Raw genomic sequence first — 14,804 nt, 5'->3', positions numbered from 1 at the left:
CCGTGCACCATCCCCGAGCAGCTTACACTAGCATTGCTTCATCCTGCCGTGCACTCTCCCCGAGCAGCTTACACTAGCATTGCTTCATCCTGCCGTGCACTCTCCCTAAGCAGCTTACACTAGCACTGCTTCGTCCTGCCGTGCACTCTCCCCGAGCAGCTTACACTAGCACTGCTTTGTCCTGACTTGGACTCTCCAGCAGAATCAGTTGTGAAGTCCTGACCTGTTTGTGTCTCTGGCTCTCTCTTCCTTATAACAAAATGATCCATCTTCAGTTCTTCACAGCCTTGTTTGCTTGTTTGCTCGCAGCTAGAAAATGGAGAAATCTCTTCATGATTTTGTGTCAAAAGCATGCACATAGAGAATGCGTGACATCAGTGTACATTCCGAGCACATGACCTGCTCTCTGCTGCCGCTTCTGGCGAGAAGACTACATCGTTCGCACTTAAAATCCGGTCACAGCTGGCATTCTCAACATAAAAGCGGTCATGGCCGGCATTCTTAAAAGCCCGACGAGGCTATTGGGCGCTTCACCAGTGATCAGGAACGCCGCGACCGATCGCTCTGTGACCCTTCCAACACCCTGCACTTTGAAAAACTCTGGTCTAACAAATGTTGTCGGGGGCGGCACGGTGGCCCATTAGTTAGCACTGCTGCCTCAAGGCGCCAAGCACCCGGTTCAATCCCGGCTCCTGGTCATTGACCATGTGGAGTTTGCACATTCTCTCCATGTCTGCTTGGGTCTCAACACCAGAATCCAAAAAGATGTGCAGGGTAGGTGAATTGGCCATGCCAAATTACTCCTTAATTGGAAAAAAAGAATTGGGTACTCTTAATGTCAGGAAATTATTAAACTCTATAACTTGGGGACTAAAAACCTTGAACATTTCTATCTGATCACATTACTGATCAGGGCGGCACGGTGGCACAGTGGTTAGCACTGCTGCCTCACGGCACCAGGGATCCGGGTTCAATTCCAGGGTAACTGTCTATGTGGAGTTTGCACATTCTCCCCGTGCCTACGTGGGTTTCCTCTGGGGGTTCTGGTTTCCTCTCACAGTCCAAAGATGTGCAGGTTAGGTGGATTGGCCATGACCAATTCCTCCTTCGTGTCCAGTGATGTGCAGGTTAGGTTAAGGGGTCATTGGTGTAGGGTGGGGAAGTGCGCTCTGGTGGACTGCTCTGTCAGAAGGTCGGTGCAGACTCGATGGGCCGAATGGCCTCCTTCTGCACTTTAGTGATTCTAAGATTCTAACCAACATAGATTTGTAAATGCATTTTTGAAGATGACTAGATAGTGAGCAAGTGAATGGTTTTGAGTATGAACTTCCAGATGCTGTTCGATAAAGTCCTTCATAGGAAACTGAGCTAAGCTCTTCGAATGGGGGGTAACTCGATGACATGTTAAGAGAAAAATACCATTGATACTAAAAATAAAAAAACTGCTGGAAATATTTGGCAGGTCATACATCCTCTGTGGAGAGAAAAAGCAGTTAACGAAAGGTCATGAACCTGAAACATTTTCTCTCTCCACAGGCGCTGCCTGACCTGAATTATTCAGATATCCATGTTTGCCAGTGGCACAAAGATAGGCAGCATTTTAAGCTGTGCGGAGAAAAAAAAATTAGAGAGCTATGTTAATAGATTTAGTGAATGGATCAATCTGTGGCAAGCATGAGGTCATCCATTTGGACTTGAGAAGGATAAATCAGAGTACTTAAGGCGAGAAGCTGTGGAAACCCAGAGATTTGCATTCCAGCTACATAGATCATTAAAATGTCATGAACAAGTACAAAAGAATTTAAATGGCTAATGGAATGTTGACCTGTATCTAGAGGATTTGAAGTAAAGGGGATAGAAGTCGAGATGCAACTAAACAAGCACTGGATGAACCTCAGAGTACTGTGTTCACATCTAAGCATCGTTTGGAAGATTTATATTGGTCTTGCAGGCAGTGTAACTAGAATGAAGCCTGGAGGGCAAGAGTTAAATTACAAGGAGAGATTCAACAATTTGGGCTGTATTTTTTGGAATGTTTTCAAACTATTAAGGGGAGCTGTTAGGGTAGATGGATAGAAACTATTTGTACTGGCTATGGAATCTTGTACTCGGGGACCATTGCCTAAAAATAAGAATCAAGCCTTTCACAAAATCACAGATTTGACCTGTAGAGTCTGTGCTGGTTCTCTGAAGGGATAGTTTATCCAGTGCAATACCCTGCCTTTTCTCCGTAGCCCTGCCCAATCTTCTTTTTCAAATAATGATCCGATTTCCTCTTGAATGCATTGATTGAACCTACATTGACCACTCATGCGAGCAGTGCATTCCAGACCCAATATTTGCTGTGTGAAAACGTGAAAAAAGACGTTCTTGTTTTCATTACTACTTTTGCCAATAACCTTAAATCTGGTTTTTGATCCTTCAAGCAATGGGAGCAGTGTCTCCCAATCTACTCTTGACACTTGGTGGCTTTGAATACATTTTTCAAGAGTGAAGTTCAGAAACAATTCTATATTGAAAAGGTAGTAGAAGTTTGGAAGTTTTCTGCAAATTGATCAACTCGTAGGTTAACTAATTTTACATCGGGTAGAAAAAAAGACCTTCATTTATATACCGTCCTTTACCACCCCAGGCCATCCCAAAACGCTTTTCGAAACACTTCCGAAGTAAAGTCACTGCTGTAATGTAGGAAATATGGCAACTAATTTGCACGCAGCAAACTCCTGGAATTATAGCCCTTATAGCAGTTGCTCTTGGCTTCCAATGGGTCTGCGTTTTTTCCATTTCATTAAGTAATAGCTTTGACTGATTATCTCCAGGCGCATCCCTTAATTTTTGGGGAGTTTCCTAAATCTATTATCAGCAGTTCTGATGATTATTGATACGAACACATTTGTCCAAGCAAGTGCTTGTTTAAGCACAATATGTCACATACATTTGAGTATCTTTTTATTTTGAAATATTAAGCATAATACCAGTTATTGGTTATGGAGCATGAGAATTACACCTGTAATGGTAGATGAGAATAACAAAACTATGAAAATAATTTTGTGAACTATTATTGATATTTGATATTTTGAGATGCTTTGTTTTGATATGAAAATAATATGGTGTAACTTTTGTTACTTGCAGCAATGGCTTCATGATGTGAATGATAAACAGGGTGTGTTTTCCTCTTTGAAAGAGGAAATGCAGCAAGCAAATGCTGTTGGTGAACATCTCTTCCAGCTGCACAATGAGCGCAACTTGGATTTGGAACGATATCAAGAAAGGGCAGCACAACTGAAAGATCGATGGCGAAGCATCTGTTCGCAGATCGAGACCAGGTCAGCCATTCTTTGCGTCTTGTAAAAAGTTTTCAAATCTTTAATATAGTTTTTATTAGCTTTGTAGAAATATTGATTTCAACATCTTATCAGCCCATTCTTCGAGTGCGATTCAGCAGACTGAAGTTAAAGTCCTCTGAATGGCATGTTTAGCAGGGCCTTTCCTGGCAGTCGCAGTGTAAGAAATATCCCGCTGTACAAGGTCCCCCCACCACTACCACCACCACAACATTGGGAAGGTCTCCCCAAACCCCACCGCAGTGCCAGCCCAGGCACCCTGACAATGTCATGGTGGCATTGGCATTGCCAAGGTGCCCAGCGAGGGTGAGATCCAGATTGCACTAGGCAACGCGGATCGGGTGACTCGCGATCGGTCCAGCACAGACCGAACGGGGTCACTGAACTGCATCCTTCATCTCTAATGTAGACATTTTATTGCTGCTTTTATATTTTCTCACTGAGGCCCACTTCAAGCAACATCAGTTCATTCTATCTTTGTATTCTTCTGTTTTAAGATCTGGAACAAACAATAATCTTGAGACCTCAAAACATTGCTTGCTTGTATTGTTTTCTGACAAGTGGTAAATGGTGATTTTCAATGTATCTTCAAAATATCTCCTTGCCATTGGCAATCCCCCCCCCCCCCCCCCCCCCCCCCCCCCGCCCCTTACACCCTGACTGTATTTTAGCCAAGACTCATTATACATTCTTCATTTCGAGCTCATTCTTTCCCAGATCAAAACTACTCCCGCTAGTCTGTTTTCTCCTCGGTATCACCTGGTAGTTACTTGCTGATTTACTCACTCTTCTATTTGAATTATTTTGTACGTTACTCTAAAAACTTTGGTCTTTCACTTTAATTTATCAGCAATGTAAGCAAAAAGACAATGAAGATCAATTGTCATTGTATTTGTGCTATTGCCATTTCAAGAGCTAACATGAGGACATTTCTCCTAATAATAGCTAAACTGCCAGCTAATTGGTACCCAAAATCCCACCAGCAATGTCCAGACTACCTTGTGTAATCCTAATAATATATGGTAACCGTATTTAACACATATATCTCTGGTTTAAACCTTCTTTTTTTTTTAACCTAAAAGTGCTAAAGTGAAGTTCTTAGCTAAAGCTGTGCATGTTATGTTGGCTATTCACTCAAAATCTCTGATATTGCCTATGTGAGAAAACTATGGTTGCGGTTTAAAATTGAATCTTGTCTGGAGGAGTTGACCATAAACTTAATGTTTAACCACTTCACTTCATCCTTTCCCTGCACTGTACAGAGAATCTGAATTGAAAAGTATTGAAGAGCTATTAAAGAATTACAGGAGTTGCCATCAGTCACTGATTGATTGGATTGAGGAAACAACTGCACAACAAGAGAAGATGGAGCCAGGCAAGGCTGAAGACACCAAGATCCTGTCACAGCAACTTAGCCAACAAACGGTAAGAAAAACTAAATCCATTGTAACATGCCAATCTTCATAAATAACGTGACAGTCGTGTATTAAATGATTTATAGTTACTTAAAATAAATCACACTGAAGGATTATCAAGGGAGAGTATGCTTTGAAAATGTACTATGTTTTTAAAACCAAAATATTCAAAAAGACCTTTCTTACAACTTGCCTTCAATGTTGAAGCCCTAACATGTGTTTTTCAATTAGCTGCACTTTGGTCTCTTTCTTGATGCTCCAAAATTTTGAACTCCAATTATGTAACATTCCTAAACATTAAGAATGGTGTGGCAATTGTGAATAAATTATATAAAACTCGGTAAACTTCACCTTTGTATTTGTAAAATTAAATACATGGATTCAAATTATTTACTTTGGTTTAGGCATTGGTTGCTGAGATTGAAAAGAATCAAACTAAATTAGATGAATGCCAAAATCTGTCCAAACAGTACTCTGTCTATGTAAAGGTAAGCTTTCACATTTATGACACTATTGAATAAAAGTTATAAACAAGACTCTGTTGTTGGTCAAAAGGAACACAATTTAAAATACAACATTACTATCCCTAGGATTATGAATTGCAGTTGATGACCTACAGAGCTTTTGTTGAATCCCACCAAAAATCATCTCCAAAGCGTCGGAGAATGCACTCATCGTCAGATCACATAACCCAAGAGGTGAGAAAGCATTTTGAAAATATCACTAAACTAGAATAATCGTTATTATCAGTATTCATATTAGTAATTTAATAGCAATACAGCTTTTATCTGATGACCTTTTTTCTTTCTAGTTCATGGACCTCCGAACCCGATACACAGCACTAGTGACCCTAACAACTCAACATGTGAAGTATATCAGTGATGCTTTAAGGCGACTAGAGGAGGAGGAGGTAAGGAGACAGAAAATAGGGAAAGCATTTCCAGTTTTTTTGCATGAAAATAATTCAGCTCCTTCAAACTTCAACTATAAAGCACTAGTGTTGCAATCAAGACATTATGTTAAACCCAAGGAGTTACTGTTTTCAGCCAAGGCACTGAGTCTGTGATTTCTCTACCCATCCTTTGATACTGTTGTGAGGGTAGAATCATTTTGATGCCTTGGCTTCCTTCATACCTGTCAAGCTATGGCTGCCAAGTTGGCGCCCTGCTGCAGCTTGCCTGTACATAAGAGGTGGGAGGAGTAAGCCAAGTTGTGGGGAGGAGGCTTCAAGCAGACCAAAGGAGTCCTAATTTAGTTTATCCATGATAGAAATCAAAATTTTACATATCCAATCAGTTACAGATAATGCGTAAAAATTAATCTTCATGAAGATCCTTGGCTCATTGTTTTCCAAATCTCTCCATCTTGTGCAAGACTTTTTATTTATTAATAACTTCAATGTTCAAGCCATCTAGCATTAGTATTATCTTTTTTTCCTTGAAACCTTCTTCCATACTACCTCTTACAAGTCTATTTCCTCTTGTAATGTACCATATGCAGACTCTGACTGTTCCGAGCTACATTCAGCAAAGAAATTTGTTTGTTCACTCTCCATAACAAGTTGTCTTTTATTGCTTTTTCTGTCCAACTGCTCCTTTAGCATTCTCCTCGAAACCCACATTTCAAAGCTATTTAGCAAGTTGGTCTCCACTTTTCATAGTTCCAAGTCTCCTACCCATACAAAATGCTCCATACATCAATCTTTTTGCAAGAACAGACGATACTAGACCTGGTATTGTCCAAAAGATGTGATTACTTTAAAATATAGTGTTAACACCCCTATGTAGCAATGATAATATGATTGAATTTTACATTCAGTTTGAGGGAAAGAGGAGTGGGTCTGAGACTATGGTCGGGATTCTCCATCGGCCGAGGCCGGAATCACTAAACACGATTGGGTGGAGAATCAGCTTTAACGCCAAAATCATGGCAGGTGCTTGGTTCACGCCAAACCACAATTGTCCGGTGCCTCAACAACAGCGTCAGTGCGTTCTACTCCGCAAGTACAGTAAACGCTATTTGCATGTCATTAGCGGGCCTGACCTGGTATTCTCGGGGGTTTCCGAGATTCTCTGCTTCCACCGGGGCGGGGGAGTTCCCGACGGCAAGGTTCACTTGTACTTTCAAAAATCGTGAAAAAGGTGCCGTGACTGCTGGGGGGAGAGAAGGAGCACGGAATGTGTACGTCACCATAGTGTACGAGTGCCACTGGATGGGCGGTTTCTGCCAGAGCTGGGGGAGGGGAGGAGTAGCGGAGGGATGGCCAGGAGGTGGGCTGTGGGGTCGGAGTGGACGGGCAAGGAACACCATTCCCGCAGTCTGCAAGGCAGCCATGCAGCTGGGCATGCTGGTAAGTGTGCACTGTGAACTTAGAGCCACGGGTTGTACGGGTGTCTCCCCCGGGCTGTCGTAGGGAACTCCATTGACCTCGGGCAGGTTTCGCCGGGATGACGTGGCCGGAGAGTCCTGCCCTAAGTGTCAGTTTGGGTGAGTTTTGCGGGGTGTTTCTCAACAGCTTTTTGGGTGAGATCCAGACCTATATTCACCCAGACATGGTCGTTTCTCTGGATTTTCAGGAGCTTCTCTCCAGTCTAGTTCACGTTTGAGGAGCGATTATCTGGCCTCGCTACGCTCTTGCTCGAGCGAAACGAGCCGGGTGAATAGCAGGAGAGGCCCGGCGCCAAACTGTTTGCGATGCAATTGGCCCACTCCGTAGGAAAAATCTGTCCTATCGACCACTCAAAACCCCACCGACTGCCAAGGCCTCTGGCCGTGAAGGCTGAAGGCTATTGATAATAGGGATTTGGCAATCGTGGTTAACTGAGAACTTCACACAACCCAAGTGGGTTCCCGCGGGGCATGTGTGGCATCTTTCAGGCTACAATCCACAGGTGCATCCGACAGGTCACAGATGTCCTGTTTGCCCGAGTGGAAAGCTATATCGACTTTGACATGGACCAAGCCCTACAGGATGCCCAGGCAGCAGGATTCTCCGCCATCACCGGGATGCCCAAGTCCTGGAGCTGATAGATTGCACGCATGTCGCCTTGCACTCACCGGGCCATCTGGAGTGCCTTATGTTAACAGGAAGGCATTCCACTCACTGAACATACAGCTTGTGTGTGACCACCACATGCAGATCAAGGACATGTATGCATGCTTCCCAGGGAGTGACCATGACAGCTACATCCTGGGACAGTCAGACATCCTCGGCATCTTTGGGGACCACCCCAGGATAGGCCGCTGGCTCCTGGGAGATAAGGGGTACCCACTGAGGACCTGGCTAATGACGCCATTACAGAGACCGAAGCAGAGACCCAATATAACAAGGCCCATGTGGCCACCCGGGCTGTCATTGAGCGGTGCATCGGACTGCTCAAAATGCGGTTCTGATGCCTCGTACACTGCCCGGAGGGCCGTCCGCTTTGCGGTGGTCTGCTGTGTCCTCCAGAGCCTGCAGCGCGAAGGTTTGGCATGCCAGAGAGGCCCTCATACCCGCCCACTTTGCACAGGGTGTGGCCTGGTCAATCATTGCCACCATACCCACCACCTCACTCCCATTTCCCACCCTCCCAGTGTCTGTGTCGCATCACTTCAGGGTGCTGAGACTGTCGGCACTGTAAGCGGGTCACTGTCGAGGGGAGGGGGTGATAACCTGCGAAGAGCTGAGTGCCAGTGCTCCTCAGCGTATGCCATAGTCTGACCCCTGCCTTTCTGCTGAGTGCTCGCTCACATCCATCACTGTATGTGGTGTGCCCGGGGAGGGGGATATAACTGGAGAGATGAGCCAAGGGTTTAGAGGTTGGCCCGTAATCTGGAAGAAAGTTACAGAGGCGTCATGCTGCTTGTGATCAAGAGTTTTTAATGTGTCACAGGTGTCCAACAATATCCCACTCTCCCAGTGGTGCAGCCTTACTCTCCCCACTGCCGTATCACACCTCGTTCTCTCTCTCTCTTTCCCCCCCCCCCCCCCCCCCCCCCCCCCCTCCCTCCTTCCCCTGGGTACCAACCTACTTAACCTTCCTTGCTGTACCGCTACGTCTAGGTATGTCCACAGCATGCACATCTGAGATGGAGGCAGCCAACTGCTTACCATGTTCCATGGCCATCGATGCCCCTAGCAGCCGTGCTGTGGGGCGGGAGGGCCCCGATCTACTTGGTGGCACATGCACAGCCGTGCTATCCTGTCCCATGTGAGATGTGGCCTCATCAGAGTGGTGGAACTCTCGGGAACTGGTGGCCACCATTCCCACTCCATGGGACGAGTGTGGGTTGGCACCCAGCGCCCTCTCCTCGCGCTTGGTGCCCATGGGGCCCTGGGTTCCCCTCGGGATGGAGGGGCAGCTGGTTCGAGCCACGGCTGCCCCTAAATTACCTGGCCCTGCCAGCCCTGGCGGCTTGCCAATGTCTGCACCATGGTGCCAATGTCCTCAGCGATGCTCCTCCATGATTAGGCCATGCTCTGCAGTGCCTCGGCAATGCCCATCTACGACTGGGACAAGCTCTGCAGCGCCTCAGCCGTTCCCATCTGAAAGTGGGACATGTCCTGCAACACCTCATCAAGGTCAGCCTGGTACAGGGTCACATCCCCAGCAAGTCGGACCTTTTGCCGAAGCCCTCAGCCATGGCCGTCACCGATTGCGCCATGACTTGAACACCTCCACTATTGCTGCAGACGTCGTGCACCAGGCTCTCCACTGCGGTCGCCATACTGGCATTGTTGGCCTCAGTGCCAAGCATTGCCGGCCACAGCTCCAGCACCCGTAGCCTCTGGGACTCCTCTAATTGGCTGTGGACCTGTTGGAGTGTCTCTGGCATCTCCCTCTGAATGTCCCAGCCGCTCCCTATAGGGTATACCTATTCTATAGGCTCAGCATCAAGCTGGGAGCCAGCTGGTCTTGGGATCCAGCAGACCTCCAACTGCTGTCGAACCTGGGCGTTCCTGCCTCCACCTGATGTACATCATCAACTGTGTTGAACGGAAGCCTGTCCACTAACATGTATCTGCACTGGTGGAGGGTGGGGATGACAGTTGTAATGCATCGATCGTGGCATCCTCAGAGCTCACGTCCAAGGTGGTCTCATGGGAGGCAGGAGAGGGGGTCACCCCGGATGGGCCGGCGCCATTGGCTGGACGACCTGCGGGGGATTGGACATGTGGTCAGTGGGAGGGATGGGTCAGTCAGAATGGCGATAACAACTCATGATTGACAGGTCCTCCAGATGGGGCCCGGTGAATCCTCACCTCTGCGGCGCGCCAACCTCCGCATTGGTGACCATTCTGTCCTCGGCCTCCAGTCACCTCTAGGGCCCGTTCCTTGAAGGTGGTGAGGATTTGTATGTTCAGCATCCCTCCGCCAGTCTGGGCCCTCTCCTGGCGACAGTGGGACAGCTTCTCCCGCAGAGAAACAAAGAGGGCATCACGGTAGCACAGTGGTTTGCACAGTTGCCTCACAGCTCCAGGGTCCCAGATTCGATTCCCGGCTTGGGTCACTGTCTGTGCAGAGTCTGCACGTTCTCCCTGTGTCTGCGTGGGTTTCCTTCCACAGTCCAAAGATTTGCAGGTTGAGTGGATTGGCCATGCCGTTAGTGTCCAAAAAAGGTTAGTTGGTGTTCCTGTGTTACGGGGATAGGGTGGAGGCATGGGCATTGGTAGGGTGCTCTTTCAGAGAGCCGGTGCAGACTCGATGGGCCGAATGGCCTCCTTCTGCTCTGTTGATTCTATGATTATCTGCAAGTGTGGTTCAGCGTTGAGGTGGTGGTGAAGAAAAGGTGGGGGGGGGGGGTTTGAAGGGAGAGTTGGGGGCAGCATGGAGGCTGAGGTGGTGTCTGTATTTCAGTTTGTTTTATTCAGTATTGATATTTTTCCATTTCCTTCGTGAAACATTAGGGCAGAATTTAATGGTCGCACCAGCCCCGAGATCGGAAATTCCCACCCGACGTCAATGACCCTTTAAATGGTTGACCAAATTTTTCATCCTGCCCGCAATGATTCCTGCAGCGGGCAGGACTGGAAAATTTATCTGTCGATGTCATTTCACTTGGAACAGGTTTTAGCAGTTCTGAATCAGTCCTTTGCATCTAGTCTTAAAGACCATTAAAGTTACAGTGGACATCATAGAATCATAAAATAATACAGCCCAGAAAGAGATCATTCAGCCACTGTTCGTCTGACAGCTCTTTGAAAGAGCTATCCAACACCCCTGCTCTTTCATAGATACATAGAAGTTGTGAGCAGGAGGAGGCCTTTTGGCCCGACGAGCCTGCTTCGCCATTTATCACAATCCCGTACCAGCCTCCCCGGACAGGCGCCTGAATGTGGTGACTAGGGGCTTTTCACAGTAACTTAATTGAAGCCTTCTCGTGACAATAAGCGACTTTCATTTCATTTTTCAATCATGGCTGATCATCCAACTCAATAGCCTAATCCTGCTTTCTCCCCATGACCTTTGATCCCATTCGCCCCAAGTGCCATATCTCACCGCCTCTTGAATATATTCAATGTTTTAGCATCAACTACTTCCTGTGGTAATGAATTCCGCAGACTCACCACTCTTTGGGTGAAGAAATGTCTCCTCATCTCTGTCCCAAATGGGTTACCCCGAATCCTCAGATTGAGACCTCTGATTCTGGATGCACCCACCATCGGGAACATCTTCCCTGCATCTACCCTGTCTAGTCCTGTTAGAATTTTATAATTCTACAAAATTATAAGTCTCTTTGAGATCCTCCCTCATTCTTCTGAACTCCAGCAAAAACAATCCTAACAGAGTCAATCTCCACTCCTATGACAGTCCCGCCATTCCTGGAATCAGTTGGGAAATGTTCGCTGCACTCCCTCGAGAGCAAGAACATCCTTCTTCCGAAAAGGAGACCAAAACTGCACACAATATTCTAGATGTAGCCTCACCAAAGCCCTGTATAATTGAAACAACACATCCCTGCTCCTATACTCAAAACCTCTCTCAATGAAGGCCAACATACCATTAGCCTTCTTTACCGCCTGCTGCATCTGCATGCTTACCTTCAGCGACTGCCGCATAAGAACTCATAGGACCCGCTGCACACTCCCCTCTCCCAATTTACAACCGTTCAGGTAGTAATCTGCCTTCCTGTTTTTGCTTCCAAAGTGAATAACCTCACACTTATTTAAATTATGCTGCATCTGCCATTGATTTATCCACTCGCCCAACCTGTCCAGATCATGCTGTAGGATCTCTGCCTTCTCGTCACAGTTCACTTTCTCACCCAACTTGATATCATTTGCAAACTTTGAGATGTTACATTTTTTTTCCCTCATCCAAATCATTAATATATATTGTGACTGGTTGGGGTCACAGCACCGTTCCCTGGGCACCCCACTGCCTGCCTATTTGAAAAGGACCCATTAATTCCTACTCTTTGTTTCCTCTCTGCCAACCAGTTTCCTATCTACCTCCATACACTTCACCCAATCCCATGCGCTTGAATCTTAAACATATAATCTCTTATGCGGGACTTTGTCAAACGCCTTCTGAATGTCCAAATATACCACATCAGCTTACTGGTCTGTACTTCCCTGTTTTCTCTCCACCTCCCTTTTTGAATATTGGAGTGACATTAGCTTCCCTCCAGAGTCTATAGAATCCAGGAAGATGACCACCAATGCACCCATTATTTCCAGAGCCACCTCCTTAAGCACTCGCGGATGCAGATTATCAGGACCTGGGGATTTATCCACCTCCAATCCCATCAGTTTTCCCAGCACCATTTCTCTACTAATGTTGATCTCCCTCAGGTCTTCTCCCTCTCTAAACCTTTCATTCTCCAGCATTTCTGGGATCTGATTTGTGTCCTTTTTTGTGAAGACGGAACCAAAGTATCTATTCAATTGCCCAGTCATTTCTTTGTCCCTCATTATACATTTCTGTCTGTAGGGGGCCTACGTTTGCCTTTACCAATCTCTTTCTCTTCTCATATCCATAGAAACTCTTAGTGTCAACCTTTATGTTCCCTGAAAGCTTACTTGTGGGCTGTATTTTCCCCTCTTAATCAATCCTTTGATCCTTCTTTGCTGAATTCTAAACTGCTCCCAATCCTCAGACCTATTATTTTTTCTTGGCCAATCTGTATGCTTCATCCTTCGATCACATACTATTTCTAATTTCCTTTGTAAGCCATGGATTGGCCCTCTTACCCATTTTGCTGTTGTGCCAGACAGGAATGAACAGTTGCTGCAGTTCCCACATGCGTTCCTTGAATGCTTGTTATTGCCTATCCACTGTAATCCATTTAAGTAACTCTTCCCAATCTATCAAGGCCAAATCATGCCTCATATCTTCATAGTTTCCTTTATTAAGATTCAGCACCCTACTCTCCAAATCAACTACTTTGCTCTCCATCTTGATAAAAAAATTCTATCATGTTATGGTCGCTCATCCCCAAGGGTCTCGCACAGCCACATTGGCAATGATTCTCTTCTCATACACAGTACCCAGTCTAAGATGGTCTGCTCTCTAGTTGGTTCCTCCATATAAACCATCCTGTATACATTCCAGGAATTCCTCCTCTACAGCATTGGCTAATTTTATTTGCCCAATCTACATACAGATTAAAGTCACCCATGATACCGATATTCTCTTATTGCATGCATCTTTCATTTCATGTTTAATGCCATTCCAAACATCACCACTGCAGTTTGGGGATCCACGTGTGTCACCCACTTTGCCCCTTGGGATTTCTCAACTCTACCCATACAGACTCCACATTGTCAGAGCTAATATCCTTTCTCACTGTTGTGTTAATTTCCTCTTTATCCTCTTTAACCAGCAATTCCACGCCACCACCTTTTCTTTTATGCCTGTCCTTCCTAAATACTGAATACCCTGGGACATTCAGTTCCCATTCCTGGTCACCAAAGCCCTGCAAATTATTTCCTATTGGGTATACATTCCTTTTTGAAATTGCATCTGCTTCCACCGCTCTTTTAGTCAATTCATGCCTTCCTTTTTATTCCTGACTACAGAAAGTTGTTGAGGAGGAGAAACATGAGCGTGTTGAAAAAATGAAGGAGCTCCTAAGCTGGGTTTCGGACTCTAGTCGTGTGCTAAAAAACAGGAATACTGTACCAGAAGAAGGAGATCTAGCAGCCATTGAACAATCATTTTGTGAGCAGCAGGTATGTGAACACAAATGTCCACCAGAATGTAACTTATTAAGACAAAAGGGAAAAGTTTAAATGCTGAAAACCTAGCATAAAGACAGAAAATGTTCTAAATACACAATAGAACCTCCATCTTCTGATAAAGATGGGTAAACATTTTAGATGTAGATCTTCCATCAAAACTGAAGTTACAGCCTCACTTGTACCCTACTCTGCCAGCCTGTACATATGTCAAGGCCTAGGGAGTCAAAACTTCCGTTTGTTTCAATGTATGCAGAGAGGTACCACTCTTGAGGCAGTTATCTACTTTATTTCTAAATTGTTGCAAAATTGTTTGAATTTGCATATTTGATACATTAATGCATCTTTTTTTAAATTTTAATTCTTGAACACTTTTGTACATGCATTGAAAACTAATCCTATTAATTTTGAAGTTATTTTTTTTCTCCTACCCTTTCACTAGGCTAGCCATGCTTTTCAATGCACTCCAACTAAGAAACTAAACAAAACTCTGGGGCGGTATTCTCCGACTCCCTGCTGGGTCGGAGAATCACCCAGGGCCGGCGTAAATCCCGCCCCCGCCGTGGCCCGAATTCTCCGCCACCCAGGAATCGTCGGGGGTGGGAATCGAGCCGTGCAGGTCGGCGGGGCCCCCGCGGCGATTCTCCGGCCCGCGATGGGCCGAAGTCCCGCCGCTGACAGGCCAATCCTGCCGGCGGGAATCAGAGCACCTCTGGTGCCGGTGGGAGCAGGCGGCGCGAGCGGGCCCCGGGGACCTGGTTTGGGGGGGGGGGGGGGGGGGTGGCGATCTGACCCCAGGTGGTGCTCCCATGGTGGCCTGGCCCGCAATCGGGGCCCACCAATCGGCGGGCGGGCCTGTGCCGTGGGGGCACTCTTTTTCTT

The 14,804-nt window shown here is 46.2% G+C and overlaps 1 protein-coding gene across 5 annotated transcripts in view; it reads left to right on the top strand.

The window, feature by feature from the left end:
- The window catches only part of macf1a (microtubule actin crosslinking factor 1a), an 837,043-nt gene that overhangs the window by 542,668 nt on the left and 279,571 nt on the right, over window positions 1–14,804 (top strand). For all 5 annotated transcript variants that reach the window (XM_038800586.1, XM_038800577.1, XM_038800561.1 and 2 more), the window contains 6 exons: window positions 3,133–3,326; window positions 4,607–4,769; window positions 5,164–5,247; window positions 5,350–5,457; window positions 5,571–5,669; window positions 13,764–13,916. In XM_038800586.1, the coding sequence (XP_038656514.1) occupies window positions 3,133–3,326; window positions 4,607–4,769; window positions 5,164–5,247; window positions 5,350–5,457; window positions 5,571–5,669; window positions 13,764–13,916 (801 nt within the window). The remainder of the gene's footprint in view (window positions 1–3,132; window positions 3,327–4,606; window positions 4,770–5,163; window positions 5,248–5,349; window positions 5,458–5,570; window positions 5,670–13,763; window positions 13,917–14,804) is intronic.

Source organism: Scyliorhinus canicula, chromosome 1 (assembly GCF_902713615.1).
Source record: "Scyliorhinus canicula chromosome 1, sScyCan1.1, whole genome shotgun sequence".
Classification (NCBI taxonomy): domain Eukaryota; kingdom Metazoa; phylum Chordata; class Chondrichthyes; order Carcharhiniformes; family Scyliorhinidae; genus Scyliorhinus; species Scyliorhinus canicula.
This window is presented reverse-complemented; position numbering and strand designations above follow the sequence as displayed.